Source organism: Pipistrellus kuhlii, unplaced genomic scaffold (genome assembly GCF_014108245.1).
Source record: "Pipistrellus kuhlii isolate mPipKuh1 unplaced genomic scaffold, mPipKuh1.p scaffold_m20_p_13, whole genome shotgun sequence".
Classification (NCBI taxonomy): Eukaryota; Metazoa; Chordata; class Mammalia; order Chiroptera; family Vespertilionidae; genus Pipistrellus; species Pipistrellus kuhlii.
In genome coordinates, this window is record NW_023425438.1 from 12,634,861 (window position 1) to 12,650,378 (window position 15,518).

Consider the following 15,518-nt stretch of genomic DNA (forward strand, 5'->3'; position numbering starts at 1 on the left):
TCATGGTGAAGCATGATGATGCTTATTTATGGTAGCATGAACTAAAGAGAGGCCTTTTTTTAATGGCATTTTTGCTTTTTCCCTCAATTTAGTTACTAGCAGACTCTAAGTCTATATAGCCAGTTAATATTGGTAAGAATATTTTCCCTTAGTAAAATAAAACCAAATAAGATTGGATTGATTTTTATACTATACTAGATGCCTGAAGCACAAAGATTCACGCAAAAATGGGCTTTCCTTCCCCTGGCTGCCACCAACGCCTTCACTCTGGAGCCACTTTTCTGCCTTCCCACACTGCCCAGAGGCCTGGAGCAACTGGGGGGGGGGGGGGGGGGGGTGTGCAGAACGCCTGTGTCATCACCATGGCAATGACACAAGCATCCTGCCCCACCTCTAGCCACTTGGGGCACCTGCATATGCAAATTAAATTGCCATCTTTGTTGGGCTAATTTGCATACTCACTCCTGATTGGCTGGTGGGCATCACAAAGGTATGGTCAATTAGCATGTTACTCTTTTATTAGGTAGATTTGTAGTCAAATTAAATTATAGAATTCCTTACTCCTACAATTATTGCTTAAAAGCCAATGTAATTTTTTAAATTTGTTTTGTGGGAAATTTTAAATATATACAGATATATAGAGAATATGGTAAATCTACATATACTATCATTTAGCTTCAACAGTTATCAGCACTTGACCAATCTTGTTTCATCTATACCCTAACTCTCCACCCCATTGCAACCTTGGACTATCTTGAAGCCAAACCCAGACGTGATATCGTTTCACTCACAGTGTACCTATTTTTTATGTAAGATATTATTTGTTTTAAGAATGATGTGTTTGCATGGCATACAGTGGGTAATCTGGTCAGATTTTTTCCCCATTAGCCTTTTGTAATTAATCACGCATTAGTTTAATAAGTAATCTCTCAAGACTTTTTTTCTCATCTGCGTAAGTGTATGAATATAAATACACATATAGTTATATTTTATTTGTTTTGTCAAAAATAAAGAGGGGTATCATACTCGAATTTATTACCAAACTGCCTTCTTCACTTATAAAGTATAGAAATCTTTCTGTGACAAACCAGAGACCTGCTTCATTCTTTTTAACAGCAGCAGAGCATTTCATTGGATACATATGTCATAATTTTTTTTAGCCAATCCTCTCTGCTGGATACTTGGGTTTCTTTTGTTTTTCTGTTACAAACAGAGCTGAATGAACTTCACTGCAGTGGATGCCTGTGTGTTTCCATAGGAGAGAGTTAGAAAAGGAATTTCTGGATCAGGGATCTTTTGAGATAAAATGGAACTTTTATAAGAATGGCTTTCCCCTGTTGTTCCATATTGGTAGTTTGCTCTAACCTGTGCTCAAATGCTGCTGCGTGCAGATTTGAGGATCATATAGGTGAGCAATGGTGGCTCAACGTAATGCTTAAGGAAAATAGGGAACAATATATTTGTTCTAAAATCTGGAAAAAGTAAATGGGTGTGTTAGAACCCTGGGCAATGAGTGTCTTTATGCATAATTGGCATTGCTAAAACCTCACAAAAGCAGGAAAACCAATGAGAGAGATTGTTGCCAGGCTAAAACCCCAACAGAAGGCAGAAGAGATGGGTGGACAGGCGGGGGTGTCGGGCTGTGCGTAAAGGACAATATAATAACAGTAATAATCCCTTACATTTGCACACTTCACAGTTTACACAGGACTTTTATATCCATTTCTAATTTAAGCTACAGAATAACCCAGAGCAGCCAAAAATATGCTATAGAATTCCCCAGGGGTGGACATTCTAAAGTAATGAAAGTGTGGGAATAGCATTATGCTGAAGATACTGGACAAGGTCCACGGACTGAACCAAAATGTTAAGAGCAAGGAAGGTGCAGAAGCAGACTCTAGCCTCACCACGCAGAAGTGGCTAACAGTTTCCTTTAGCTGTGTGCTGATAAGCATCTCCCCAAGAATGGGGAATGGATTGGTGCCAAGACAGCTACAGAAGAGCCACTTGGAGAACCTGTCCCTGTGCACATCTCCTGAGCCAATCCCAAAAGATTCTGACTCAGTGGCTTTGAGATGGAGCCCAGAAGTTATGCATTTATTAAGCTCTCCTAGTGATGCTGACGTGCAGCCACGTGTGTGAACCATTGTTCTGGAGGAGTCTCGGAGGATTTTAGTGTATGGGTCCATGGTAAATTGGGGTTACTAAACCAAAAAGTCAGTGGACATGGTAGAGGAAAAGAAGGCCAACCAATCTGGCCAGGTAATCTGGTGGGCAAGAGAGTATTTGGCAAGGGAGGAGCTTCCTTTGGGTATAATTTCTAAAGACTTTCAAAAAATACAAAGTTCCACACCAAATGCTGTTATAAAATGAGGTAGGAGTGGGATAGAGGACGTCAATGGGGGGGAAAGAGAGGCATCTTTAATACTTTCAACAACAAAAATGAATTTAAAGATAAATGATGATAGATAGATAGATAGATAGATAGATAATAGAGAATTGTAATTGGGGGCTGTGTTGCTATGGACAGTTCTGGCCTAGAGAGGCAACTATTTTAGAGATGATCAAACCCTGGAGGTAAAGCTGGAGGAGCCTGGTAGGGATCCAGTTTACTCAAGGCCCAGTGATGACCCGAGGCTGTGACCTCATCTCTCTGAGGCTCGCTTTCCTCCTCTGGAATATCTAAGAGCTGTGCCATTCCCATTCATCCTCCTCCTGTAGTCTCCCAGCCTGAGCTAGCTCCCAGCCTCTGGTTGACTTTCTCCTTTCCCCGTTTCCTTTGTTCTTAGATTGCTCACAGGAATGTAAGCTTTTGTGTAAGTGTGTGTGTTTGCATGAATAATTCTGATATATTTGGAAGACGTACATAGGTGTCCAAAATATACATATGTACATAAGCTTCCTACTTACTAGTCTCACCAGGAAAATTCCCAGCTTTTCATTGTTTCTTTTCTATCATCTCTTTTTTTCTTTCCTGGAAAATGGATTTATGAACTAGACTTGCAACTGAGTGTTTAACTGAACCCACAAAAATGTTCACCAGCCTGAATGTTCATGTGCATGTCCTTTCACGCCACGTTTAAAATCCTCTCTAATCCTCCTGTCGCCCTTTGTCATAACTTTGTAATCACCTCGATTGTAAACATTGATGCTTACCCTTGACACTGAAGTGTTGTAAAGTGAAAAATAGAGCAAAAGAGATACTAGCAAACCAAAGAAGTTACATACATATATATAGAGCCCATGGACATGGGCAATAGGGTAGTGAAGACCTAGAGGGGAAAGGGAAGGGGAGAGGTGCTGAAAGGGAGGGGGGAAGGGGGGAAATGGAAATTATCTATAACATTATCAACAATAAAAAATATATTTTTGAAAAATAAAATTTTTTAAAGTAGAGCAAATGGAAATAAAGAGTATGTACTAGGCTATGATGGGGACTGAGGTTCCTTATAACTAGCTTGCTTTTTCATCTAAAGAGGAAATGGTTGTAGTTGGGGATTTCCCTTATAGAGCGTCTGTAAATGCGGCACATTAAAACGATAACCACTGAACCCCTCTTCCGCTCCTTTGTAGTGAAAACATTGTTCAACCCAGCTCCCGCCACTGCTGACCTGGACCCCCGCTTCTACACCCTCTCAGACGTATTCTGCTGCAATGAAACAGAGGTAAGGATAGACAGTGTGCGCATTCCAGGAGAAACCAAAGACTTTCGTGCTAGTGAATGAAGCAGAAAAGCAGGACTAACCACATCAATTTGATCGCATGTGAATTGGTCCCAGTGAAAACAGCCTTTTCAGTGATGGGTGAGAAGAAAGGAAATCAGTGAGTCCTGTAGGATGAGGTGGGGTAGGGGAGAAGTCTCTGAGACATCTCCATAATCTGACACTGATCAAACCTCAGCTGTCCTCACACTATTAGTGTTTTGTCTTCCTTGTTAATTCCATATTCTGTGGACTAATTAGTATTAGAGTTGCCTGATTTAGCAAATAAAAATATAGGATGCCCCGTTAAGTTTGAGTTTCAGAGAAGCAACAAGTAATATATGAAGTGTACTTGCACTTTAAAATGATTTGTTGTTTATCTGAAATTCAAACTTAACTGGTGTCTAGCAACCCTAACAACAGGTAACCCCTGGTGCGTTTGTTGCATTCTATTGTGAACATCCTGTGACTGCACTGGTGGACAGCCAGGTTTCCATCGATGCCATGGGAAGACCTTGGGGCCATTCCATTAGGGGAGCACCCTCTCAGTACAGCTGAGGGTCATAACTTATAGATCTGCAATAAATATCTATCAATATATTCACATTTTGCCACTCATTCTAAAGCATTTTAGGAAAATAATTTTAATATTTCTACCTTTCATAGTTAAATAGTTGTAGACTAGAGCTCTCTACCACCATTGGGAGGCAGGACTTAGCATACAATGCAACATGCAGAGAGACAAAGTTAGTAACTAATAAATTATATTTTCCATTTGGTTTGAAGGCTGAATGAGGTTTCTAGGATTTGCCTTTTTGCTAATTCTTAGAATATCAAGTAAACAAGAAAGAAGACTACAGGGAACTAATTTTAACAACCGCAATACACAACGCAATATTTTTGAGCAACCACCACAGCCGGGCGTTGTACTAAGTAAAAGGAATTGTGGGAGATAGTGGCCATTGCACAATAAGAGGTTACATTTCCCTCAACGGCCAAACTGCCTTTGATTCGCCTGTTAGATACTTACAGAGAGCTGTGTTCTTCTAACACTAATCACAGCTCGAATTACTAACACGTATGTCTTCTCTATGAAATTATTAGTCCTGTGAGGAACGGCTGTCTCTGTGTATAGTTATCTATTGCAGCATAATAAATTACTCCAAAATTTAGAAGTTTACAACAACAGTGATTATTTATTGTCCCTCATGGATTCTATGCATCAGGAATTGGCACACGGCTTGCCTTTCCTCCACAGTGGGGCCTGGGAGACTCAAAGGCTGAGAGCAGGAATCATCTGAAGCCTCCTTCACTCACATGCTTATAGTCTGATGCTGGCTCTTGGCCGCAACACGCGTACATGGCTTCTCCCTATGGCCTGGGCTTCCTCACAATAGAGAAGCTGGGTTTCAAGATGGGGGTGGAGGCGGGGTGAGAGAAAGGCAGAGGGAGAGAGGGAGAGGTGAAGATCAGTGAAAACCTTATATAAACAAAAAAGAAAGTAGCCTCAAAGCATAACTGAGTCAGACTGAAAGGGTCTATTGAAAAAAGATGGCATAACAGGAGCACCAGCGGAAGGGACAGAACCCTCCTTAGGAAGAGGTAGTACCTGGTTAGATTGTAATATGGAAAGACAGAGTTTGGTTATAAACTGAGTCAAAACGCATCATATAATCCCGTGATTTTTCAACCACCTATTTAGAGATGCTGGAAGGGTGCCTGGGGGATGAGGAATTTCAGGGCTCAGCCCTTCACACCAACTTTAGCCAGAGACCTTTTATATTCAGAGAGAAGTATTGATCAATTTATAAAGCCCCTCCTTTTATAAATCCTGCATGACTGGGAACGGTCAGAGCCAGAAAGTAGTGGAGACCCGCATTGCTTTTTCTGCTGCACAGCGGTGCCTCTCCACTCTGCCTCCATCTCCTCCAGCAAAAACAAAGAAATGGGTACTGCAAAGCATGAAAGGCTGTCACTAGTCAGATGAGAAAGGCACGTGGCCCAAGAGAGGTCTAAGGAATTACATCCTTACCTGTGAAATTTGCAGGTATGTTTTATGTCCTTTTCTCCCTCCCCCTTTCCTTACTTTGATTTTTAGGATTCTCTATTCCCCTACCTCTTTATTGTGAAAAGTATTGTACATACACACAGAAAAGCTGATAGAGCTTTGATACAGTGAATACTCATATACTCTTCACCTAAAGTTTAGGTCCTAAACTGTTGTTTAACATTTTGCTATTTATATTTATTTTTCTGAGCCAGAGTCTATCAAAATTCCCCACTGTAGTGGTTGTTATGCAAAATAAGGGAGACAGATTCTAGGAAAACAAATCTCATGTGAAAGTGGGCCCAGTCTACTTTCCTCACCGCTGTCTCCTTTCACTTGTGTATTCCAGGCAGAGATTCTCACCGGCCTGGCGGTCAGCAGCCCCGCGGACGCGAAGAAGGCCGCACTGGTGCTCCTGGGAAGGGGCTGCCGCGTGGTGATCGTCACCTTGGGCGCTGCGGGGTGTGTGTTCCTCTCTCAGACAGAGCCTGTTCCAAAGTACATTCCCACGGAGAAGGTCAAGGCTGTGGATACCACGGTAGGCTCTGGCTTTCAGAATCCTTTTTGGCCCCTGAAGACACATTTAGTTACTAACATACTGCACTGCACTATCTGTATCATAAGGTAACGGCTCCAGTAGGTGATATGGTAGAAAAGAAAAACAACCAGGCAGGAGAACCTTATCCTAATGCCTTTCTAACCAACTACAGAACTTTCTACAAGTCACTTAAGCTCTCTGAGCCTCACTTTTCTCATCCACAAAATTGGAATGCCAGTAAAATTATACCTGTATTACCTATATTCATTTATGTTTTCAAGAAGTACTTATTGAATACCTATTCTATGCCAGCACAATTAGACGCCAGGGCTACAGTGATGAGCATGACAGTCTGTGCCATCAGGGGCTTAGATTTTAGACAATGAATCTAATGGTCTTACAAGCTTCATGTGGGATGAGACAGCAAGGAGCACTGGCCAGCAGAGCTCATTCTTTCGGCCAATAAGTAGTAACAGCCATCACGTACCATGTGCTTCTGTGTCTCTTTTGCATACATCTCATGTAATCTCTGCAAGAATTATATGAGGTAGGTATGGCCATTCTCCTCGTTGCACAGATTTAGAAATGTGCTCAGGACCATAATGCGGGGAAGTAACAGAGCTGAGGGTTCAACAATAGGCCTGTGGGGACTCCCCTACACTTCGTGTGCAAGGCGCTATGGTAAGGACAAGTGGGGTAGGTGGACAAGTCACGGCTAGCTACAGGGCAGGGATGAAAAGAAACAAGTCAGAAAAAAGGCTCAGGGTTCCTCTAAAGCTGGGGAAATATAAAGGTTCTCTTTATGGCCTAGAATTCAGAAGAGCTGGCTAGAAAAGTAAGCACATGTCAGGAACATGAAACAAGAGGAAGAAGAAAATGGGTAGAATTTTTATTTATAAGACACTGCTGTGTAATTATTCACAAAACATGTTTTGGTTTTTATACTTGAAAAAGCATTTAAAATATGGGTCATTTATGAAAAAAGAAGCCTAAGAGGATCTGATGGAAGTTTTAGATACGAACATGCTTTGAAAACTAGTAAGTGCAAGGCATGCTTTTAGAACATGAAGCTACTTGTCATTGTCTTATTAAATGTGCTCCATCGGGCATTTGACAGATTGTACGTGGCACTGTCTTCTCTTCCTGTGAAATCACTTGTGAATCCATTAGCTTTTTTTCCTGTTTTGTCAGGACAGACAGGGAAGGTTTCTTATTAGTTCTGAAACTGATCCTGCAACAGACTACAACTATCCCCAGTCCTGAGCTAAAGCAGGAGTGTCTTTCCCTCTCTTGCTAAGCATGAGATGAAGGGTCCCTGGAAGACGCTGGCCCTCTGTAGGCCCCCAGCAGTGGAGTCCGTGTCAGTCAGGACTCCTTTTGCTCACCAGCACCAGAAGCACAGCTCAGAGGGGCCTACACAGAAAAGGGGATGTACTGGGTGCACAGAATTAGGAAGTTCAAGGGTATGGCAGAATGCAGAGGCTAACCCGAGTCATGGCACTCGCTCGCTCTCTCCTGTCAGCTCTGCTCGCCTGGCGGTGGGCTTTGAGCTCAGGCTGGCCCCCTCCAGTGAGGGCCCCTGGAAGCTTCCTGCCCACACTGCACCCACCATCACATCCCCACCTCTGGTGTCACATAAAAATCAAAGAACTCTTATCAGAGGATAGGAAGTGGATGCTGGTCAAACAAAAACCAGAGGATAGGAAGTGGATGCTGGCTACCACAGAACACTCATATGGAAGTGCACTGCTTGAATGACGAAGAAACCACCTGGGAAATGTTCAGATTCAAATCAATAGTAATAACCCTCAGAGTAACTTCCTGTTGAAGGATGGGATTGCATAGATCACGACAGACGACAACTTTGAACATCTTAAATACAGTGATGGGCATGAGGGAAGTTTTCGCCTTGTTTTGTGCCCTTGCATTTGGTTTCTTAGCGTTCCCAGTTAATTTTTAGGCTTTGGAAAGGTGAAACAGTGAGAGTTCAAAGTTGAAATACAGGGAGAGTTCAAAGGTGACACTCAGGGAAAGTTCGGAGGAGAAACAGATTGCTTAATGCTTGGAGGCAGGAGATAGAAAATGGGGTCAGGAAGGTCAGGGCACTGGATCAGGATCAACAAGTCTTTCCTATAAAGGGCCGGATAGTAAAGTTAGAGGTTTCACAGGCACATACATGTGCTCTGTCTCAACTACACAACTTTTATGCCTTGGTAGCGTGAAAGCATCCATAAACAACTCTGTATGCTATCAGAATTAGGTTGGTATCTTTATATATATAAAAAGCCTAAGGAACCATTCAACCAGTAGCTATGACACCCACTGACCACCAGGGGGCAGAGGCTCAATGCACAGGCATGGAAACATGGAACAGACTGATGAATCTCAGAGGGAAGGGGGCAGAGGAGAGGGCGGGAAGAGATTAAACAAAGAGCTTATATGCATACTAGAGGCCCAGTGCATGATTCGTACACTGGTGGGTTCCCTCAGCCTGGCCTGTAGGGATTGGGCCGAAACCAGCAGTCCAACATCCCCCAAGGGGGTTCTGGATTGCAAGAGGGCACTGGTCAGGCCTAGGGACCCCACCAGTGCACAAATCTGTGCACTGGGCCTCTAGTTTAGTAATAACTGGATTATTTTAAGTCAAGGTGTTAATTGGAATCACCAATGCATTCGCTAGGACAAGAACTAAAAAAATAAAAACACACTAAAATAAATAAGAAAGTCGAAATGGTACACTAGAAAATGTCTAACACAAAAGATGCAGTAAAACAGAAACAGAGGAATGAAGAAGCTACTGGAAGACAAGCTCTTATAAACTAAGAGTGAAAGATATGGGATCTAGAAACAGGCAATGCACCATAGGAGAGGAGTGCAGACAAGGATAGTGAAGGAAAGTTCCAGGAAGCTGCTGTGCAGCGAGCTCAGAGCCATTCAGTCCAGATGTGGGCCCTCGGAGCAATGTCTCTCGGAAAAGAAAAAGAAAAAAAAAGGAAAAGAAAGAAATAGTGAAATATCCATATATTTGAATATGCCCAGAATTTGAGGATGAACTAGTAAGTTACTATGTAGAAAACTGAGGAAATTTTTCATTTTTTCCTCTAGGTCATCTGGAGTCTAAGGGGAAAAGTATGATTAAGCAAATCTTAGTTTACAATATGATATTAATTCATAGTCTTAACAGTATAAGTTCCAATTATTGATTTAACTAAAAATGGATATTATAATCATATTGTGAAGATTGAAAGAAAAAGTGAGTGTGTGTTTATGTGCACATGGGTGATTATAAGAGAACTAAATGCTCATCTTTCATAGTTAGAATTCAAGAGATAATATCTAAAACTGGTTTTCAAAATAGCGGTATAATGCACATTACCAGAAATAGAAGATTAACACCAGAAGAAACCGCTAAAAGAATTTAAAGTATTTGCCTAGTGAAAATGGTTGTGGAGAAAGATGGAACATTTATACTTTAAGTCTTATCTTTTTAAATTGTATATATGGATGGCTCTGATTCTTTTTAAGTGACAAAACACAATGAGATACCGTGTCATACCCACTGGGATGACTATAATCAAAAATAGATAATAACAAGTGCTGACTAGTCTGTGGAGAAATTGGAACCCTCGAGCAATGCTGGTAGGAATGTAAAACGGTGTGGCCGCTATGGAAGAAAAGTTTCAAGAAGTTAAACTTAGTGTTAGTTGCAATTTGACCCAGCAATTCTACTCCTAGCTATCTACCCAAGAGAAATGAAAACATATGCCCACATAAGAACTTATACACGAACATTCATAGCAGCGTTATTCATAACTGCCCAAGCCTGGAAACAGCCCAAATGTTCATCAACAGATGAATGAATAAACAAATTGTGGAATATACTGTGGGGGAGTCAGAAAATTTCTTTTACCCTTCTAGGTTCTCCTGGCTGGTTTAATAATTAAATCAACATGAGACAGAGTAACAAGAGAAAATAACCAAAATTAATTACATATGTATGGGAACCCCACATACATGAGTCAGAGAGCCCCACATACATGAGAGGTTCTGAGACAGAGGTACACACAAGCTAAGAATGAGGGGGCACCTTAGGGGCTTCAGAGGGGAGGAAGGCCATTCGCAGGAGGATAAAAAGAGCAATATGTTCAGTAATTATATGCTTGTCCAAATACCAAAGTTTTTTTGGGTAATAACTCTTTTTGTGGGCAAGGCACCAAATTTAAATTCTTTAAAGAAGAGTAAAACTTTCTCATGAGCCCACAAAGTCTTGATTGTCTTTGGCTATGCCTGCCAAAGAGGCACATCTTGGGGAGGTCTATTCTGAACCCCTTCGATACATATAATAGAATGTTATTCAGCCATAGAAAGGAATACTGATGCATGCTATAGCACAGAGGAACATCCATGACTATACTAAGTAATCAAAGCCAGACAAAAAGGGCCGCATATTATATGCTTCCATTTACATGAAATATCCAGAATAGGTAAATCTACAGAAACAAAGTAGGATGGCGGTTGACAGTATCTGGGGACAGGGGATAATGGGAAGTGATGCTAATGAGTACAGGGTTCCTCTTTGGGGTGATGAAAATGTACTGGAATGGTGATGGTTGCACAATCTTGTGGATACACTAAACACCACTGAATTGTGCACTTTTAAAGGGTAGCTTTTATGGCATGTGAATGATATCTCAATTCAGAAAACAAAGATCAGAAAGGTAACAAAACAATCCATCGAGGCACCTCACTAAAGAATGGGTACTCTTGTGCTGAAGAATCGTCCATGTGATGGCTCTACTGAACCTACCTGAATGGGTGGGTGCTCAACATCCCCCAGTAGAGTAGAGGTGACGCAGGAAACAAGGGTAGTTATTTTCTGGGTGTGGAATCTCCCTCAGCTATCTTTGTTTTTATGCTATCTTTGTCCTCTCATCCGGCACGCTCATTATTGAAATTCTTGCCTGTTCTACACACAACTGTTCAGCTTCTTCGTAAGTCTGAAAAAGAGGAGATAATTGACGTGGTGAGGTGCGAACTCCCAGGGAGGCATTTTCTTCTGAGCAAATGGGCTCTTTCACTTTTCCGTCAGGAGGGTGTTACCTGCTCTCAGTGGGTTTGTAACCTTTTCGGTTTTCCCCTCCTCCTAATCCCTTGTTATACACACTTTTTAAAAAATCATGTTGTGCAGCCTAAATAGATACAATCTTTTAAAAATATTTTTATTGATTTCAGAGATAAAGGGGGAGGGGAGAGAGAGAGAGAGAGAGAGAGTGAGAGAGAGAGAGAGAGAGAGAGAGAGAGAGAGAGAGAGAGAGAGAGAGAGAGAAATCAGCGATGAGAAGCATTGATCCGCTGCCTCCTGCACACCCCCTACTGGGGTCGAGACCACAACCCAGGCCTGTGCTCTGACCAGGAATCTAAGCAGCAACCTCCTGGTTCATAGGTAGATACTCAGCCACTGAGCAGTGCCGGCCAGGCACTTTTTATTCGTGAATCATACCTCAGCAAAGCTGGAAAACATTAAATAAATAAGTCCATCAGGATGGGATGGACAGTGGGAACATCTGGGTGGCCCCCTGTCCACTTGAGACAGACGCCCTGCCCCGAAGGAGCCATTTCCCGTTCTCCATCGGTGCTTCTGCGGACTGCTTGCTGTACTCAGTGTGCCTCAGTGTTAATAGTTGGATACATCACTTCTATTTTTATGTTTCCTGTGTACTAGAGTGAGATGGTGGCAGTAGCTGCAGATGTCCTCAGCTCAGTTTGGAAGACATGACAGATGTGTCTCTTTCCATCTCTATGTTGTCTGAATCTCAGCCTCAAAATGACATGGCACTCATGTCACTCCAGTCCTTCCAACCTGAAGGGTGGGGACTTTGACATCTTGTGTTCACGGTTGCACAGAATAATCACTTCATAATCAGAGCTACACACATTAAAGCATGGTAATATTTTAAGATCATTGTGCTAGTGTAATATAATGTGCTGTAACATTAATTATCCTTGGCCTATAGGCTCTGTAATATTCCTTATATATAAACAAATATTGTGTACTGAGCAGGGGAGAGAACCCTCATCCCAGCCCAGCCCAGCCTTCTCACAGTCTGGGAGCCCTCAAGGGTATGTCCAGCTGCAGCGGAGGCAGGAGAGGCTCCTGTCACTGCCACTGCACTCATTTGCCAACCATGAGTCCAGCTTCTGCAAGAGGCAGCTCCTGCACTGCACATCTGCCCCCTGATGGTCAGTGAGCATCATAGCAACGAGTTGTTCCACCATTTGGTCAATTTACATATTACCTCTTTATTATATATGATCACTTTTCTACATGTAAATGGTTATGCCCTAGAATATACGGAGACACTCTGATTTTAAGAATTTCACCCACAGTCTAAATCTGCCTTCTCAAGAATCACTCGCTTTATAATAAATTATCATAATTTACAGTATATACTAGTAAGTAAGCAGAGAGTAATCAAAACCAGGGCATGGGAGATTCTCTTACTTATTCTTTATTTCCCTCTCTTTCTATTATATTTGAGTCCTATAGTATCCACAGTTGCTGGTGAGGCACTAGCTCCATAGATGCCCCCAAGGGACAACTCAGGGCTTGAGATTCAGCTCTAAAGTGGAGATTGCACCAGTAAGAAGTGGAAACAATTTCTGTTAAGTTTGCACTCACGAGGGTGGTGACCTCTAGGGCTGATGGGGCTTTCCAAGGTCACTTCTCCTTGTATTCCCTTCATGCTGAGGTCCGGCCTGCAGCCATCTGAGCTGCTGTCAGGGGTAGGTTCCTGTTCATTCACCTGCAGGCCTGGAGAAGGGGCCTCAGAATGAAAGCTGCTTTGCCAGCACCTTGACCTTGGACTTCTAGCCCCCAGAACTGTGAGAAATAAACTTCTGTTGTTTAAGCCTCCCAGTCTGTGGCATTTGGTTATGGTGGCTCAATCCGACTAACATACCCAAGAAAACAAGTAAATGTGTTTCCGAAGTGACCTAAAGTGAATACTGAAAAATCAGCTGTTCTGCAAGGAGAAAACAATCTGATGTGAACTAACCGAATCAACCTATATCACCTTTTGGTGAAATATTGAGAGTTTTGCGTGTGGTTTAACTGAAATTATCGGTCCCAGTGGGGAAGGGCAGGTGACGGCCCAAGTTCTCAACCTGATTTAGCCATAACTAGCAGGCTGCTGTGGGCAAGCATTCAGTATGCTTGAGGCTCAGGTTGTGCACCCAAATTTGATGTGTCTAGAATGGGTGATCTCAGAGGCATCTTCGACCTCTAACAGTCCTGGTTCTTACAGACTCTTAGAAATGAGGACCCTCTAGCTAATAATGAAAAGCAGGCACTATTCTGTGCCCAGCACTAGGCTGGACTCTGATTATCTCACGTGGTCATAACAACCCAGCAAGTTGAGGTTTGTGCCCATTTAACAGAGGATGAAACAGTGCCCCCAAAGGTATATAAATAACCTGCCCAGAGTCATACAGCTGGAAAGTAGGCAGAGCCAGATTTGAGGTATACCCGATTATAACACCCCCATACCCTCTGCCGCACCACTCTGCCTCTTGACTTGGTGGCAGTCTCCTAGCCTTCAGTCTCTCCTATTTGGGCTTCCCGCACTGACTTTCCTTGTCACTTGTCATGATAGAGGCTTTTATAATTGCTTCATTTATTCGATCTTCAGAAGCTGCCAGATCTGGAAAAGGCATTGCTTGCTTTGTGCAATACATGCAGCCTCACTTAACCCATGTGTAGCCCTAAAAATAGTGGTTGGCACACATAAGCACTCGGTCCGTGTTATGTCTCGTTAGTAGGTCCCTATGTGTCCGACTGTTCACTTTCCCTGGATCACCTGGGAGTACCAGGCAGCATGTTCCAGGAGCTTGCATCCCTCACCATTGCGTAGAGTGGCTGTGACGTTGGCTGAACACCTCACTGGAGGGAAACCCAGGCCCCATCCCATTCAACTCCTGCATCTTCCTTCATAGGGCGGGGAGCTGACCTGTGTGGACAGCAGTGTGGCAGGATCGTGCCGGGCCAGATGCCACAGGGTCTGGCAAAGATCACGCTCATTCGTTCTTGTCCCTGAATGACCAAACCTAGAGGAGAGGTGTGCCACTCTTAGAGAGTACGGCCAAATCATCTCTTCATTAAACTTCTTTCACTAGGGGCTGACATGCTAACTACAGAGCCTGAGGGAAGGGTAATTCCTCTTTTCTTAGCATTTCCAAACTATCTCTGTAGTTTAAGGAAAGAAAAAAAACACTCCTCCTTCCCTGCCTAGCAAATTCCTAGCCATCCCCAGGGTCCAGCTCAAAGTTCTCTGGGGGCAACCCCAATGATTAATACAATGCTTGGCGTATATTAACAGATCCTCCTGAAATAATGAAGGAGTTTTCGTTCCCTCTGATAAAGTGAACTAGTGTGTGTGAGTTCCTCAGCCTCACTGTGAGCCCATGTTCTCCAGGGGCTGGAGGACCCACAGGACTCCTCTTATTCCTGAAATTCTACATTGCTTATGCCAAGGGAAAGAATAAAGCTCAGGAAAAAAATGCTCTTTTTAATGATTTGAAAACAAAATAATTACCCACTTTCCCATTTCAAAAACCTACCTATCAGATTGTTTTGCCTACGGTCATAGAAAGGCCAAGATGATGATGATGATGATGATAATAATAATAATAATAATAATAATGTTACAGAGGGAAAATGACACCTCTGAATTGGCATCCTAAAATAAAGTACCGTATTTTTCGGACCATAAGACGCTCCGGACCATAAGACGCACCAGTTTTTAGAGAAGGGAAATGAAGAAAAAAAGATTCTGAAACAAATAGTGTCCTAAAATATTTTATGTGCTTTAAAACCCAACATCACAGTCATAAACACATGTAATCAACCCTGTAAAGTAAACAGCAGCATTTAGAACCATTTTAGAGCCAGGCAAGCACACAGAGACCACACAGAGCCGGGCAAGTAAAAAAACTTTTTTTTTAAAGTATATGTGTAGGCTATATTTGGACCATAAGACGCAGGGACTTTTCCCCCCCACTTCTGGGGGGAAAAAAGTGCATCTTATGGTCCGAAAAATACGGTAAACCCCAATGAGGCTCCGAAATAACCCTCTTAAACTTAGGAATGATGTCAATAAATGGATGAGCTACCTGCAAAGCCTGCTGACCCTACTGCCAGAAAAGATGAAGATGACAAAAGGTTCTCTGACTAAAA

At 42.6% G+C, this 15,518-nt stretch overlaps 1 protein-coding gene across 7 annotated transcripts in view; it reads left to right on the plus strand.

Moving 5' to 3' along the window:
* The window catches only part of RBKS (ribokinase), a 70,479-nt gene that overhangs the window by 37,809 nt on the left and 17,152 nt on the right, over positions 1 to 15,518 (plus strand). For 3 of the 7 annotated variants that reach the window (XM_036434894.2, XM_045580576.1, XM_045580577.1), the window contains exons 6-7: positions 3,574 to 3,665; positions 6,098 to 6,286. In XM_036434894.2, coding sequence (XP_036290787.1) covers positions 3,574 to 3,665; positions 6,098 to 6,286 — 281 coding nt within the window. Of the gene's footprint in view, positions 1 to 3,573; positions 3,666 to 6,097; positions 6,287 to 6,372; positions 6,688 to 9,391; positions 9,534 to 13,035; positions 13,072 to 15,518 lie in introns of those variants that run through there. The other 4 variants (XM_045580574.1, XM_045580575.1, XM_036434897.2 and 1 more) reach the window with 3 other exon arrangements.